Source organism: Rhinopithecus roxellana, chromosome 5 (assembly GCF_007565055.1).
Source record: "Rhinopithecus roxellana isolate Shanxi Qingling chromosome 5, ASM756505v1, whole genome shotgun sequence".
Taxonomy (NCBI): domain Eukaryota; kingdom Metazoa; phylum Chordata; class Mammalia; order Primates; family Cercopithecidae; genus Rhinopithecus; species Rhinopithecus roxellana.
In genome coordinates, this window is record NC_044553.1 from 131678398 (window position 1) to 131693585 (window position 15188).

General features: G+C 48.8%; 1 protein-coding gene across 1 annotated transcript; it reads left to right on the plus strand.

Moving 5' to 3' along the window:
• The first annotated feature begins 524 nt into the window (after positions 1-524).
• Positions 525-7324, plus strand: ACOT2 (acyl-CoA thioesterase 2). Its single transcript, XM_030930989.1, has 3 exons — positions 525-1407; positions 5036-5238; positions 6574-7324. Exons 1-3 carry the CDS (start codon positions 825-827, stop codon positions 7177-7179), a joined length of 1392 nt encoding a protein of 463 aa, XP_030786849.1. The 5' UTR covers positions 525-824; the 3' UTR covers positions 7180-7324.
• The last annotated feature ends 7864 nt before the right edge of the window (positions 7325-15188 follow it).

Here is a 15188-nt window from a genome sequence, read left to right on the forward strand (position 1 = left end):
TTTGTATTTTTAGTAGAGACAGGGTTTCACCGTGTTAGCAAGGATAGTCTCGATCTCCTGACCCCGTGATCCGCCCGCCTTGGCCTGACAAAGTGCTGGGATTACAGGCCTGAGCCACCGCGCCCGGCTGACCCTGTCTGTTTAAAAAAGCAGTTAAGACTGACTGGAACAAAAATGAGAAACCAGTTTAAGAAGATAATAACTACTGACCGGACGCGGTGGCTCACGCCTGAAAATCCCAGCACTTTGGGAGGCTGAGGCGGGCGGATCACAAAGTCAGGAGTTCGAGAAATAACTGTTACCTCATTTGACTATTTTTACACCTGTAAGGAATGAAGCTCAGATGTCACACAGGAAGAAGCCAGCACCCTTCGATGTGGGATTGATGTGGAGGATAGGCATATACAGAGAACACACAAGCCAAACACCATGGTGCAGATTTTGACAGAAAAGCTCTATGATTAGTAATGAGTGTGAATTATTCAACAAAGTGATCAAAACCAACTTCAGTCCTGCATACCTCTTCGCCATCAGGAGTTTGGCGCCTCGAGACTGCCCATTCTGCGGGCCAGCAAGCTTCTGAAAAGCAAAACTAGGAAGTTGCTTTCCAACATAAAGTGGAGGTTTCAACACAGCAGACTTTAAGCAAGTTCAAGTGTGTCTATATTTGGTCGGGCTGATAGGCTGGACTCTGGCCTTCCCAGCTGAGATTAACAGACTGCGCTGCCCTAGTGGGCGCTTAGCCTGCGACGGTAGCCTTAGAGAATCTCTAACAAGCTTCTTTCTCCCACCTCCGTTCAGTTGTTCCCAGGTCTGAATTCAAAATGGCCTCATCTCCTGCTGTCCTTCGAGCGTCCCGGCTGTACCCATGGAGCCTGAAGAGTTGGGTGCAGTTGCTGGGGTCTCCACAGATGAAGCAGGTTGGCCGAATCATTAGGGTTCCTGCTCGGATGGCAGCAACGCTGATCCTGGAGCCCGCCGACCGCTGCTGCTGGGACAAGCCGGTGCGAATCGCCGTGCGCGGCCTAGCTCCGGAGCAGCCGGTCACGCTGCGCGCGTCCCTGCGAGACGAGAAGGGCGCGCTTTTCCAGGCCCACGCGCGCTACCGCGCCGATGCCCGCGGCGAGTTGGACCTGGAGCGCGCGCCCGCGCTGGGCGGCAGCTTCGCGGGGCTTGAGCCCATGGGGCTGTTCTGGGCCTTGGAGCCCGAGAAACCCTTGCTGCGGCTGGTGAAGCGCGACGTGCGAACGCCCTTGGCCGTGGAGCTAGAGGTGCTGGATGGCCACGACCCCGAGTCCGGGCGGCTACTGTGCCGGGCGCGGCAGGAGCGGGACTTCCTCCCACCGGGGGTGCGGCGCCAGCCGGTGCGCGCGGGCCGGGTGCACGGGACTCTTTTCCTACCGCCAGGTGAGTCTCCTCTGCTAATTGTCCCCGTCTGCCCAACTCTTTTCCTGTGCTTTTCACTTTGTGTGTGTGTGTTTCGCCCCCCCGCCTCCCCGCTGCTCTTTTCACTTTGTGTGTGTCTCTCCCCCCACCCCCCCCACCCCCGGCCGGGCTATATTGCCCAGGCAGGTCTCGAACTCCTGGTCTCAAGCTATCCTGCCACCTCTGCCTCCCTAAGAGCTGGGATTACAGGGTGAGCCACCGCACCCGCTCTGAGGGGAGTTACACTTACTTTTTTGTTTTTTATTTTTTCGTGCCTGCCCTTTTCACACGGAGAAAGGATGTAGCTTCCAACATTCCGAAAGTTAGTGTGAGGAGACAGGAATGGAATGGAAAGCTGGTTGGGGATGTGCCTCTGCCGCTCCAAAACTGAGAAGTCCCTCAACCTAGTGTTCAGTTAAAAGACATTGTAAGGGCGGGGCGCGATGGCTCAGGCCTGTAATCCCAGCACTTTGGGAGGCCGAGGTGGGCGGGTCACGAGATCAGGAGATGGAGGCCATCCTGGCTACCACGGTGAAACCCCGTCTCTACTAAAAATACAAAAAATTAGCCGGGCGTGGTAGCGGGAGCCTGTAGTCCCAGCTACTCAGGAGGCTGAGGCAGGAGAGTGACTTGAACCCTGGAGGCGGAGATTGCAGTGAGCCGAGATCGCACCACTGTACTCCAGCCTGGGCGGCAGAGGGAGACTCCGCCTCAAAAAAAAAAAAAAAAAAAATTGTAAGGAAAGGGAAAAGACACTTATAATATTAAAAACAAGAAAACAAAACAAAAAAAACCAGGCCGTTCCCGGTGGCTAACGCCTGTAATCCGTGGTAGCGGGAGCCTGTAGTCCCAGCTACTCAGGACGCTGAGGCAGGCGGATCACCTGAGGTCAGGAGTTCAAGACCAGCCTGGCCAACGTGGTGAAAACCCTGTCTCTACTAAAAATACAAAAATTAGCCAGCCGTGGTGGTGCACGCCTGTAGTCCCAGCCAGCCAGGAGACTGAGGCAGGAGAATCGCTGGAACCCGGGAGGCAGAGGTTGCAGTGAGCCGAGATCACACCACTGTACTCCAGCCTGGGGGACAAGAAAGAGTGAAACTCCATGTAAAAAAAAAAAACAACAACCACAACCACCACCAAAAAAAAGGGTAGTTTGAATTTTTTAATGTTCTTATGTATTGACCAGGAAGCCACTTTTTTTTTTTTTTTTTTTAAATAAAAAGAATTCCGACTGGTTTTCTCACTATATTTCCATGGCAGCCAGGAGGTGCCAGGTGGCTGGGCCTGTGAGGGCACGGAGGTTACGGTGCCTGCCTGCCTGCCCTTGCTCCAGCTGCAGATGCTGCCCCCTGCAGGGCTGCTGCCTAGCTCCCCGCTGGCTGTCTATGATCTCCCTCCTGTTGTCACTCCAGGAGGGCAGCCGCCTCCTTGTGAAGGGTAGGACCAGGTACTGATTGTGGCCTCTCCTCTCGGCCTCGAATGGTATCCTTGTCATCAGTGAGCAAGTCCGCAAAGACCACGGTCTTGTCCATTGTCAGGATTATTTGCTCCACAAGCTGGGGCTCCAGGTGCCGCTCTAACCCAGGTGCTTCTCACGCACACAGTGGTCGTACTTCGGCAGGGGCTGGTGCAGTATGTAGACCTCTGTGTTTTGCATGTGCTTCATCTCTCGCAAGGCCCTCCGGCATTGGGCTCCACGTCTAAGGAAAAGCCTAGGGCTTCACACCCATGGGCCACTTTATCCACCAGGTCCGGCAGCAGGGTGCGGTACTGCTTCCAGGCCAGGAAGCTGCGGCGCTGCTGCAGTGTCACAGGCAGCTCCCTGAGGAGGGGCGGCTGAAGCCCCGCAGGAGGCCGTCTGGAAGTTGCCAGCACGGGGTCCCTGTCCATCAGCACACGCATGGGCTGTGCTCATGGCTGCTGGGGCACTGGGGTTTCTCGGGATCCTAGGGGCATGGGTCCCACAAATGCTCTTTTAAAAGTTTCTCATTTTTGCAACTTTTCTTTCAACTCCCACGGTATGTTCAGGTTTATGTAAATTAGCATTTACAATAGGAAGGCCTCTTACTGTCCAGTGGAAATTTGAGGTTACTGGATACTTTTATATTACATAAAGAGCAATCAGCCAATGTAAAAATGAAATGATGTTTATCGTTATTAATAAATGCAAAATAAAACAACAGAGGACATTTCACACCCTCGGAGGTGGCTGACTTTTAGAAGCCAGCATTATCAATTGCTGACCAGTGTGTGGAGGAAATGACACTCACTGCTAGAAGGAGTCAACATGTTCATCTACTCTGGGAAACAATTTGTCTGAACTTATACAGTTAAATATCTTATTCTACTGGTACATGTGCACCAGGAGGCATATTCCTTATAAGAGGAAAGCCATTGCAGATGAGCAGTCTGGGTTAATTTAAAAAAGCAAAGAGCAAAGCCAACTGGAAACAGCCCAAATGTCCATCAACAATAGAACAGATTAATAAAGTGAGGTATATTTCGAGCGGTAAAACTGAACTACAGCTATAAGAATCAACATCTATCAAGATATTCAAAATAAAAGAAGGAAAAAAAGAACATGGATGAATCTCCAAACCACTGTTGAGTGAAACAGTCAAACCCTAGGAGAACACATTCAGTATCATTCCATTTAGATACAATTCAAAAAATAGGCAAAATAAAATATTGTTTAAGGTACATATCTAAGTGGTAATACTATAAAATCAAAGGGAGTGATACACAGAAAGTCCAGGATACTGGAAAGTGAGGAAGGGGCACAGGGGTCTGTGGGACTTTGGTGGTTTGAGGGTATCAGCACTGAACTGTTTCTTGAAGTGTTGCCCATAAGGTGTTTACATTCTTTTTTTTTTTTTCTCTTGAGACAGCATCTCGCTCTTTCCCCCAGGCTGGAGTGCAGTGGTGCAATCTTAGCTCACTGCAACCTCTGCCTCCCGGGTTCAAGCGATTCTCCTCCCTCAGCCTCCCGAGTAGCTGGGATTACAGGTGCCCGCCACCACACCAGGTTAATTTTTGCATTTCTAGTAGAGATGGGGTTTCACCATGTTGGCCAGGCTGGTCTCGAATTCCTGATCTCAGGTGATCCACCCGTCTCAGCCTCCCAAAGGGCTGGGATTACAGGAGTGAGCCACTGTACCCAGCCTGCATTACTTATTTTTCTTGTGTGAAATACAAACCTTTAATGTAAATGGTAAAAATATTCAGTAGGTAGAGTCATTTGGAATGAGTACCCTTTTGAGTCTGTCTCTGTTGAATAAGTGCATTCTGTTGAGTGCACTGGAGAGGCATTTGTGCTCTTGTAGGTAGCGGTCTTTCTTGCTGTTTCTTGGTGGTGCTCCATTAAATGGATTCATTCACCAGTCAAAGGACATATGGGTTGTTTCCAGTCTTTGGTTATAATGAGTAAAGTCATTATCAACACTTGCCAGAAGTTTCTGGATGAACACAGGTTTTCATTTCTCGTGGGAAGATACCTAGGAGTGGGATTGCTGGGTCACATGTATGGTAAGTGTGTGTTTAACTTGATAAGAAACCATCCAGCTGTTTCAGGAATAGCTTAGCTTTGCGTTTTGCTTTGTTTCTTCCCAAGAACCTGGGCCCTTTCCTGGGATTGTGGACATACTCGGAACTGGAGGTGGCCTGCTGGAGTATCGGGCTAGTCTGCTGGCTGGGAAGGGTTTTGCTGTGATGGCTCTGGCTTATTATAACTATGAAGACCTCCCCAAGACCATGGACATCCTCCATCTGGAGTACTTTGAAGAAGCCGTGAACTACTTGCTCAGTCATCCTGAGGTTAGTTCTTCTCTCAGATTTATGGGCTATGATGTATCAGGTCTCTTCTTGAATGGTCTGCGTGTTCACAGAAGTTGGCTCATTCATGACAGCCATTCCCTACCCCAACACACACTACCTTTTTTAGTCACTTCTTACAGTGTCTTTATTTTTTTTTTTTGAGATAGAGTCTCACTCTGTTGCCAGGCTGGAGTCCAGTGTTGTGATCTTGGCTTACTGCAACCTCCACATCCCAAGTTCAAGTGATTCTTGTGCCTCAGCTTCCCGAGTAGCTGGGGTTACAGGCACCTGCCACCATGCTTGGCTAATTTTTGTGTTTTTAGTAGAAGTGGGGTTTCACAATATTGGTCAGGCTGGTCTTGAACTCCTGACTTCAAATGATCCACCCGCCTTGGCCTCCCAAAGTGCTGGTTTACAGGCATGAGCCACTATGCCTGGCCTAATTTTTGTATTTTTTTTTTTTTTTAGTAGAGATGGGGTTTTGCCATGTTGGCCAGGCTGGTCTCAAACTCCTGACCTCAAGTGATCTGCCCACCTCGGCCTCCCAGAGTGCTGGAATTACAGGCGTGAGCCACCACACTTGGCCTCTTAAAGATAGTTTCTATGCAATTCTGTATTACTGTATTTTCTGCTAGTAAATATACTCATAGTTGGTATTATACAATTTTAAATTCCAGTATGTTTTTTCTTTCTTTTTGTTTTTTTTTTTTTTGAGATGGAGTCTTGCTGTGTCAACTAGGCTGGAGTGCAATGGCATGATCTAGGCTTTACTGCAACCTGCACCTCCTGGGTTCAATCGATGCTCCTGCCTCAGCCTCCCGAGTAGCTGGGACTACAGGTGCATGCCACTACTGCCTGGCTAATTTTTGTATTTGTAGTAGAGATGGGGTTTCGCCATATTGGCCAGGCTGGTCTCAAACTCCTGACCTCAAGTGATCCACCCGCCTCAGCCTCCCAAAGTGTTGGGATTACAGGCGTGAGCCACCACGCGCAGCCATGAAATGATGTTCTTGTTGATGATGACTCAGTTTAGTTATGACAGTGGGAATGGGTGGCTCAGGTGGGAGAGAGAAAGAGATCATGGGAGATAGGAGATTAAGGAACTGAGAAACCAGAGTAGTTGATTGATCTTCCACATGGTTATCACCAAGAGTGGTGATGGAGAAATTGTGGAAAGGAAGAGATAGAGGGGAGGTAAATTCCCAAAGTTGCAAATCTGGGTAAATGGTAGAACCCAGATTCAGACTCAGGTTCAAGTAACTTCCAGGGTGGGCACAACTCACCGTATTCCACTGTTTGTGGAGTCATTCTTCTTTTTCCTTGTGCCTTTCTCAGGTGAAAGGTCCAGGAGTTGGGCTGCTTGGAATTTCCAAAGGGGGTGAGCTCTGCCTTTCCATGGCCTCTTTCCTGAAGGGCATCACAGCCGCTGTCATCATCAACGGCTCTGTGGCCAATGTTGGGGGAACCTTACACTACAAGGGTGAGAGCCTGCCCCCTGTGGGCGTCAACAGAAATCGCATCAAGGTGACCAAAGATGGCTATGCAGACATTGTGGATATCCTGAACAGCCCTTTGGAAGGACCTGACCAGAAGAGCTTCATTCCTGTGGAAAGGGCAGAGAGCACTTTCCTGTTCCTGGTAGGTCAGGATGACCACAACTGGAAGAGTGAGTTCTATGCTAATGAGGCCTGTAAACGCTTGCAGGCCCATGGGAGGAGAAAGCCTCAGATCATCTGTTATGCAGGGGCGGGACACTATATTGAGCCTCCTTACTTCCCGCTGTGCCGGGCTTCCCTGCATGTCTTGGTGGGCAGTCCTGTTATCTTCGGAGGGGAGCCCAGGGCTCATGCCATGGCTCAGGTGGATGCTTGGAAACAACTCCAGACTTTCTTCCACAAACACTTGGGTGGCCAAGAGGGGACAATCCCAGCAAAACTGTAATTTTTATTTGATCATGTGGCCTTTCTGTTGCTAATCTCTCCTGGAAACATCTGCCACATTTAGTATGTGTATGTGTATTCATTGTTCCTTTTTAATAACTGCTTAAAGTTTCTCCCCCTCATTAAAATGAATTTACCAGTAAGAATGAGTTTTTAAGATTTCTATAATTGTACACTTTATCAGTTTGGGAAGGGAGTAACTGTACAAAACAGAAGAAGTGGAAAAAGTCTCTTCTTCCTATCTGAACACACAACTGATAAGGCTTTAGTTCTGAAAGGAAAAGTGAGTAACATCAATTAACAGTGTCTGGTACATGAATGGAGTTCAATAGTTATGTACTGAATGAGTATAAATGAGCCAGGCATGGTGGCTCACACCTGTAATCTTAGCACTTTGGCAGGCCGAGGTGGGTGGATCACTTGAGGTCAGGAGTTTGAGACCAACCTGGCCAATGTGGTGAAACCCCATCTCTACTAAAATACAAAAAATGAGCCGGGCGTAGTGGTGTGCACCTGTAGTCCTAGGTACTCGGGAGGCTGAGGCAGGAGAATTGATTGAACCCAGGAGGTGGAGGTTATAGTAAGAAGAGATTGCACTACTACCCTCCAGCCCGGGCAACAGAGCAAGACTCTGCCTCACAAATTAATCAATTAATTAAATGATTACCTACTGTGGAAGAAAAGTACATAATATAAAAAGTATATCAGATTTGAGTTTCTCCTTTAAGAATGGAAGTTAACATCTTGCCTATAAACTGATTACTAGTTAGATATAAAACCACTAAAAATTTTCAAAACAAATACATATTTAGTCCTTTGATATCTTCTCCTTGAATAAGGATTCTCCTAGTGCAAATAAGTTCTACGTTCCTGTTTATACATAAAGACCTTCAGGATTTAATTGTTTCAAAAGCTGATAAAACATTAGTTAGATGAATTACTTAAGTGATTTTAACATGTGAAAACAATTTAGGCTTGGCATGGTGGCTCACGCTTGTAATGCCAGCACTTTGGGAAGCCAGGACAGGTGGATTGCTTGAGCTCAGGAGTTCAAGACAAGCCTGGGCAACATGGCAAAACCCTGTCTCTACAAACAAATAGCCAGACATCGTGGCGCATGCCTATAGTCCCAGCTACTTGGGAGGCTGAGGTGGGAGAAATGCTTGAACCCGGGAGTCAGAGATTGCAGTGAGTGAAGATCGTGCTACTGCGCTCCAGCCCGGGCGACAGCAAGACACAGTCTCAAAAAAAAAAAAAAAGATAATCTTTATAACACTTGATATAAATAGTTCCACAATAAACTTGGTTTTCTTTTTTTTTTTTTTTTTTTTTTTTTTTGAGACGGAGTCTCGCTCTGTCGCCCAGGCTGGAGTGCAGTGGCCGGATCTCAGCTCACTGCAAGCTCCGCCTCCTGGGTTTACACCATTCTCCTGCCTCAGCCTCCCGAGTAGCTGGGACTACAGGCGCCCACCACCTCGCCCGGCTAGTATTTTTGCATTTTTTAGTAGAGACGGGGTTTCACCGTGTTAGCCAGGATGGTCTCGATCTCCTGACCTCGTGATCCGCCCGTCTCGGCCTCCCAAAGTGCTGGGATTACAGGCTTGAGCCACCGCGCCCGGCCGAAACTTGGTTTTCTTAAACCTTAGTTGTATTTAAAGGAAAAAAAAACCCTTTATTTTCTTTCCTTTGTTTTTGGAGGCAGGGTCTCACTCTGTTGCCCAGGCTGGAGTGCGGCACAGTCACGGCTCACTGCAGCCTCAACCTTGTAAGTTTAAGCAATCCTCCCACCTCAGCCTCCCTAGCATCTGAGACCACAGGTATACACTACCATGCCTGGCTAATTTTTAATTTTTGTACAGATGGGGTCTCCCAATGTTGCCCAGGCTAGTCTTGAATTACTGAGCTCAAACATTCCTCCTGCCTCAGCCTCCCAAAGTGCTGAAATTCAGCCTCTTGACATTTTGTCTTTTTTTTTTTTTTTTTTTTGAGACAGGATCTAACTCTGTCACCTAGGCTAGAGTGCAGTGGCAGTGACATGATCTCGGCTCACTACAGTCTCGATCTCTAAGGCTCAAGTGGTCTTCCCACCTCAGCCCTGTGAGTAGCTGGGACTGCAGACACATGCCACCATGCCCAGCTCATTTTTGTATTTTGGCAGAGACAGGGTTTTACCATGTTGCCCAGGCTGGTCTCAAACTTCTGGGCTCAAGCAATCCGCCCATCTTGGCCTACCAAACTGCTTGGATTACAGGCATGAGCAACCAGGCCCAGCCTAGTTAGTCTTTATTAGTTATTTGACAGGCATCTTTCTTTTCGTTTTCAACCCATGCACACTGTGAACGTTATGAAATATACAGAAAAGTTCATTAAACTCACATGCTCCACAATGATTCATTTATTTATTTTAAAATAGAGGTTGGGTGCGGTGGCTTATGCCTGCAATCCCGGCGCTTTGGGAGGCCAAGGTGGGCAGATCACCTGAGGTCAAGAGTTGGAGACCAGCCTGACTAATATGATGAAACCCCGTCTCTACTAAAAATACAAAAAATTAGCGGGGCGTGGTGGCGGACTCCTGTAGTCCCAGCTACTCAGGAGACTGAGACAAGAGAATGGCGTGAACCTGGGAGGTGGAGCTTGCAGTGAGCCGAGATCGTGTCACTGCACTCTAGCCTGGGCGACGGAGCAATACTCTGTCTCAAAAAAAAAAAAAAAAATTATCCAGGTGTGGTGGCATGTGCCTGTAATCCCAGCTACTTGGGAGGCTGAGACAGGAGAATTGCTTGAACCCAGGAGGCAGAGGTTGCAGTGAGCTGAGATCACGCCATTGCACTCCAGCCTAGGCAATAAGAAGGAAACACCGTCTCAAAAAAAATAAAAATAAAAAGGCCGGGTGCAGTGGCTCACACCTGTAATCCCAACCCTTTGAGAGGCCCAGGCGAGCAGATCATGAGGTCGGGAGTTTGAGACCAACCTGGCCAACATGGTGAAACCCCATCTCTACTAAAAATACAAACATTAGCCAGGCGTGGTCCCGGGCGCCTGCAATCCTAGCTACTCAAGACGCTGTGGTGGGTGAATGACTTGAAACCGGAAGGCGGAGGTTGTGGTGAGCCGAGATCATGGCACCGCACTCCAGCCTGGGTGAAAGGGCGAAACTCCATCTCAAAAAAAAAAAGAGAGATGGTGTCTCCCTATGTTGCCCCTGCTGGTCTTAAATTCCTGGGCTCAGGCAATCTTCCCACCTTGACCTCTCCCAAAGTGCTGGGATTACAGGCATGCACCACTGCACCTGACCATCATGAATAATTTTAGAGGGAAACACCACGTAACCAATACCCAAGTCCAATGGGCATGGTTTTTAAAGGCATATTTCAAGTGTACAACGTGGAGAGCTGATTATTATTTAATGTTTTAAACATCCCCAGGAAGTAGAGAACATTCCTGTCACATTCTGCAGAAAAAGAAATTGAAGCAGGGGGCAAAGCCATTTGCTAAAATCATAGATCCTGCAAGCCAATGGCAAGGCAGGATCTGAACCTGGGGCTTCAGATCCTGGGGCTTTATCTGATTAAATAGCAAGAGAGAGTGCTGAGATTTTTTTGCTGGTGGACAGTGCCTGAGGCAAGCCATTTTGAGAGCATCTGGGCCACTTGGGGAATTGAATCTTTACCAGGGCCTCCCACCTCCTGTTGCCCCTTCTCTGCAGGTGACCCCCCTCCCACAATACCACCCCAACCACTCAGAATCCCCAAGCCTTCTTTGCACATGCTGAAGCTAATATTGCCCTCCACTCCACCCCAGCATCAGGCACCCTGGCCCAAGCCCTTCCCTGGGAGCCCTTCCTCCTCTCATGAGGCCTCCTTCCCAGCCCCTCAGAACAGCCTCCTTTATGAGACTGGCCAAGATCCCACTGAAACCTTCCCTATCAACTTTATAAAATTACTCAGGGAAGAAGGGAGGGGGCAACATGGAAATCAGCCCAGCTTGTAGCACACACAGCATTGGTCATGAGGTCAGCTGCTCTGACCTACTTGCTCAGAGTTGTTTGCTGCCTGTTGCTCCAGAGTCACACAGACCCTGTCACAAGGTCATAGTTCCCCTTCACTGCTCTATAGATAACAGCTTGAACATTATAAAACATTAAATTTTCCATTCGAGATATTCTTTCAGGTCCTGTGCACCAGTGAAACTGAGGCAGGATAGGTAGTTAAGGAAGTGACCGTGTTCTCGGGATTCAGCGACCACGGCACCCGTACAGTCAACACAGTGAGCCTCAGCATTCGCATTGTAATTGAGCTCATTCAAGCAAAGCTATCTTCAGTAGGGAATTTCCCCCATAGACAGCATGAGCATTTTGATGTTACGTGTCCTCAAACGGATATTTTGCTCATTATAATAGTAGAAGACAGCCCTACGTGGAGATGTAATATGCTAATGAGACATGTGCCATATGAACAAGCATGTACAGCTACTGCGCATGTGCACCCAGAAGACCACCCAGAACATGCCTACTAGCAACACCTCTTCCCACCACCTTTTGGATAATCATGTAAGACTCTCATATAGGGAGTCTCCCTACTGCCAGTGTCTGCTGGCTCAGCCTTATGAGCAGCCTGCCTTGAATCCTCTCTCTCATGGTATACTGTCCATTCTGCACATAACTTTCAAAATATAATTTTTCCTTTGCAATAAATTACTCTATGCTGCACTTCTTTCGCTGTGTGTCTCGTTTAAATTCTTTTAAATCAAGAATATAAGAACTGAGGTGTCACATCAGCCACCCATGAAACTGCTGATGCCAGCTTGTCGGAAGGACCCCACAGGAACTCACTAAAGAATGCAGTTTTGGCCGGGCGCGGTGGCTCACACCTACAATCCCAGTGCTTTGGGAGGCTGAGGCCGGCGGATCACAAGGTCAGGAGTTCGAAACCACCTGGCCAACATAGTGAAACCCTGTCTCTACTAAAAATACAAAAATTAGCAGAGTGTGGTGGCACGTGCCTGTAGTCCCAGCTACTTGGAGGTTGAGAGGCTGAGGCAGGAGAATCACTTGAACCCGGGAGGCAGCAGTTACAGTGAGCTGACATCACGCCATTTCACTCCAGCATGGGTGACAGAGTGAGACTCCGTCTCAAAAAAAAAAAAAAAAAAAGAATGCAGTTTCCACCTCCCAAAAACTTAATCCCCTTTACCCCAACCAATCAATGACCCCAATTTTCTAGCCCTTCACCCTCCATGATCCCTTTAAAAACCCTGTTACAGGTAGTTAGATAGACATGAGCAGGGAAGGAGAGGGCTTTTCTCCCTCACCCACTAGGAATGTCAGGTGATGGTTCAACAGTTATCACATTGCCTCTCTAAAAATGAAAATTCGCAGTCCATGCCAGAGCGCCAGAGTGAGACAAGCTCCTGATGATCCACAGCTGTTAACATTAAAGTGTTAATTGAATGCAGGCACCAGGGAGAAGCAACTTCCTGGGCATGTGCATTAAGAGACAAAATGGCAGGCCGGGCATGGCGGCTCATATCTGTAATCCCAGCACTTTGGGAGACTGAGGTGGGTGGGTCACCTGAGGTCAGGAGTTCGAGAACAGCTTGACCAACATGGTGAAACCCCGTCTCTACTAAAAATACAAAAATTAGCTGGTTGTGGTGGCACGCACCTGTATTCCCTGCTACTCAGGAGGCTGAGGCAGGAGAATCACTTGAACCCGGGAGGTAGAGGTTGCAGTGAACTGACACCACGCCATTGTAATCCAGCCTGGGCAATAAGAGCAAATCCCCATAAAAAAAAAAAAAAAAAGGCAAAATGGCAAGGTATGACCTTTCCAGGACACTCCACTGGAAAAGGGAAGAAAGCCTCAGATGGGCATGCATACAACTTCCTAAATACACTGTGCATGCTCTCTTCCCAAGGGTAAGGAGGGCACAGAGCATGAGGGCAGCCCACCCTAAGAGAAGAATCATGAGAAAGAGGCGAGCGTATAAAGTCCTAGGATCACAGTTAAACGGGGCTCTTGACCTTCAGGTGCCCAGTCAGGTCTCTTCCAAGTGAACTTTCCTTTCTTTCATGTTCTAAAGACTTTTAAAATAAACTTCCACTCCTCCTCTGAAACTCAACTCCATCTCTTTTTCTGCCTTATGTCCCTCAGTCAAATTCTTTCTTCTGAGGAGGCAAGAACTGAAGTTGCTGCAGACCTGTACAGATTCACCACCAGTAACTCAGACGCTTTCCACTGGTAACAACCCCAGCCCAGAATTCTTCAAGGAGATGGATTTGAGGGTCTCCTCCCACCACCTTGCTAGGTGCCCTGTGATCATGAAGCTCTTTCTGTGCTGCAAACACTGCTGTCTCAGTGTAATTGCTCTGTAATGGCACAGTGGGCATTCTGCAGCCTCTTCCTTGCCCGGGGCCTGTTGGGAGCCCCCAGCACTGCCTGTACCATCATAAACCCACCCTGGCCCCTTTCCCAGGCTCCAAGCTCAGAGGAGGCAGAGCCTTCATTCTAACCTTCAGTATCCCCTCCCTCATCCTCATTTGCCTGCTCCTGAGCTTGGGCCCCATTTTTTGAGACCCTCCCAGCCCCCATTCCCACAATCCCCTGTGTCTACCCAAATCAACCTCCCCACGTCCCAACCACTGTCACCCCCAACTTAGACCAGTGCATCCCACAGCTATTCTAGCACCCCATAAACACTCCAGTGTTCCCCACTTCCTGATCCCATAACACCTTGGGCCCTCCAGACACCACCTGCTCCAGCCTGGCAGTTTGTCAACACCCTCACCCAGACCCCCAACACCCCATGCCTGTCTTATGCCATGAGTCTGGGGCCCTGACCCCCACATCTCTTGAGTGCCACCCAGGCCTGTCTCTGTGGGCAGCTCCCCCACTGGCTCCTTTCCATCCCCCATGGGCCCTATCCAGGGTTTCCCCACCCAGGCACACACTTTCCGGCATTCCTGACTCCCACTGTTCCTGGCTCATGGCCTGGCCACCTTATCTGGCTCATTTGCCACAGCCCCTGCCTGGCCCAGCAGGACAGGCCCAGGTCAGGGCAAGGACAGGTCAGCACCAGGGCTGGTGTCCCGTCCCCAAGGACACAAGCCTCCTGCTCAGGACAGTTTCTGGGGTCCTGTGCCTCTCCTTGTTCTCCCCCAGGTGCCAAGTCCCCACCTATCACATTGAGGCTTGGCATGGTGGCTCACACCTGTCATCCCAGCACTTTGGGAGGCTGAGGTGGGAGGATTACCTGGGCTCAGGAGTTCAAGACCAGCCTGGGCAATATGGTGAGACCCTGTCTCTACTAAAAATCCAAAAAATAATTAGTCGGGCTTGGTAGCGCTCGCCTGTAATCCCAGCTACGGGGGAGGCTGGGGCAGGAGAATCACTTGGAACCCAGGAGGCCGATGTCCAGTGAGCCAGGATCGCGCCACTGCACTCCAACCTGGGCAACTAGTGGAACTAGACCTCAAAAAAAATAAATAAAAAGAAAACAGTACTATCACATTGTATATTAGGTTTGTTAAATAAAAATTATTCTTGTGGAGGATACATAGGGAAGGGAATGAAAAAAGAAAAGTATAGGAGACCATTGTTTTGTTCTTTTTTTTTCTTTTTTTCTTTTTTTTTTTTTGAGATAGAGTCTTGCTCTGTCCCCCAGGCTGGAGTGCAGCAGCGCAATCTTGGCACACTGCAGCCTCCGCCTCCCAGGTTCAAGCAATTCTTGTGCCTCAGCCTCCCTAGTAGCTGGGATTACAGGCATGCGCCACCATGCCCCACTAAGGCCATTGTTTTGGACTAGGCTCTAGCACTAGGCCCCAACAGACAAGACTAAAAACCAAATTGGCGTCACCCATGCTAAAGTTTCACCCAACCTAAATTGAAGTGTTACCTGGCCTTCTGAGAAATCAGGAGAGAAATAACAGCCCATTTCCCAAACATGCCAGTTTTGATCTTCAATTGTCATGACAATGAGGTTCCCCACTGCTTTAATCCTTACACAAAAGAA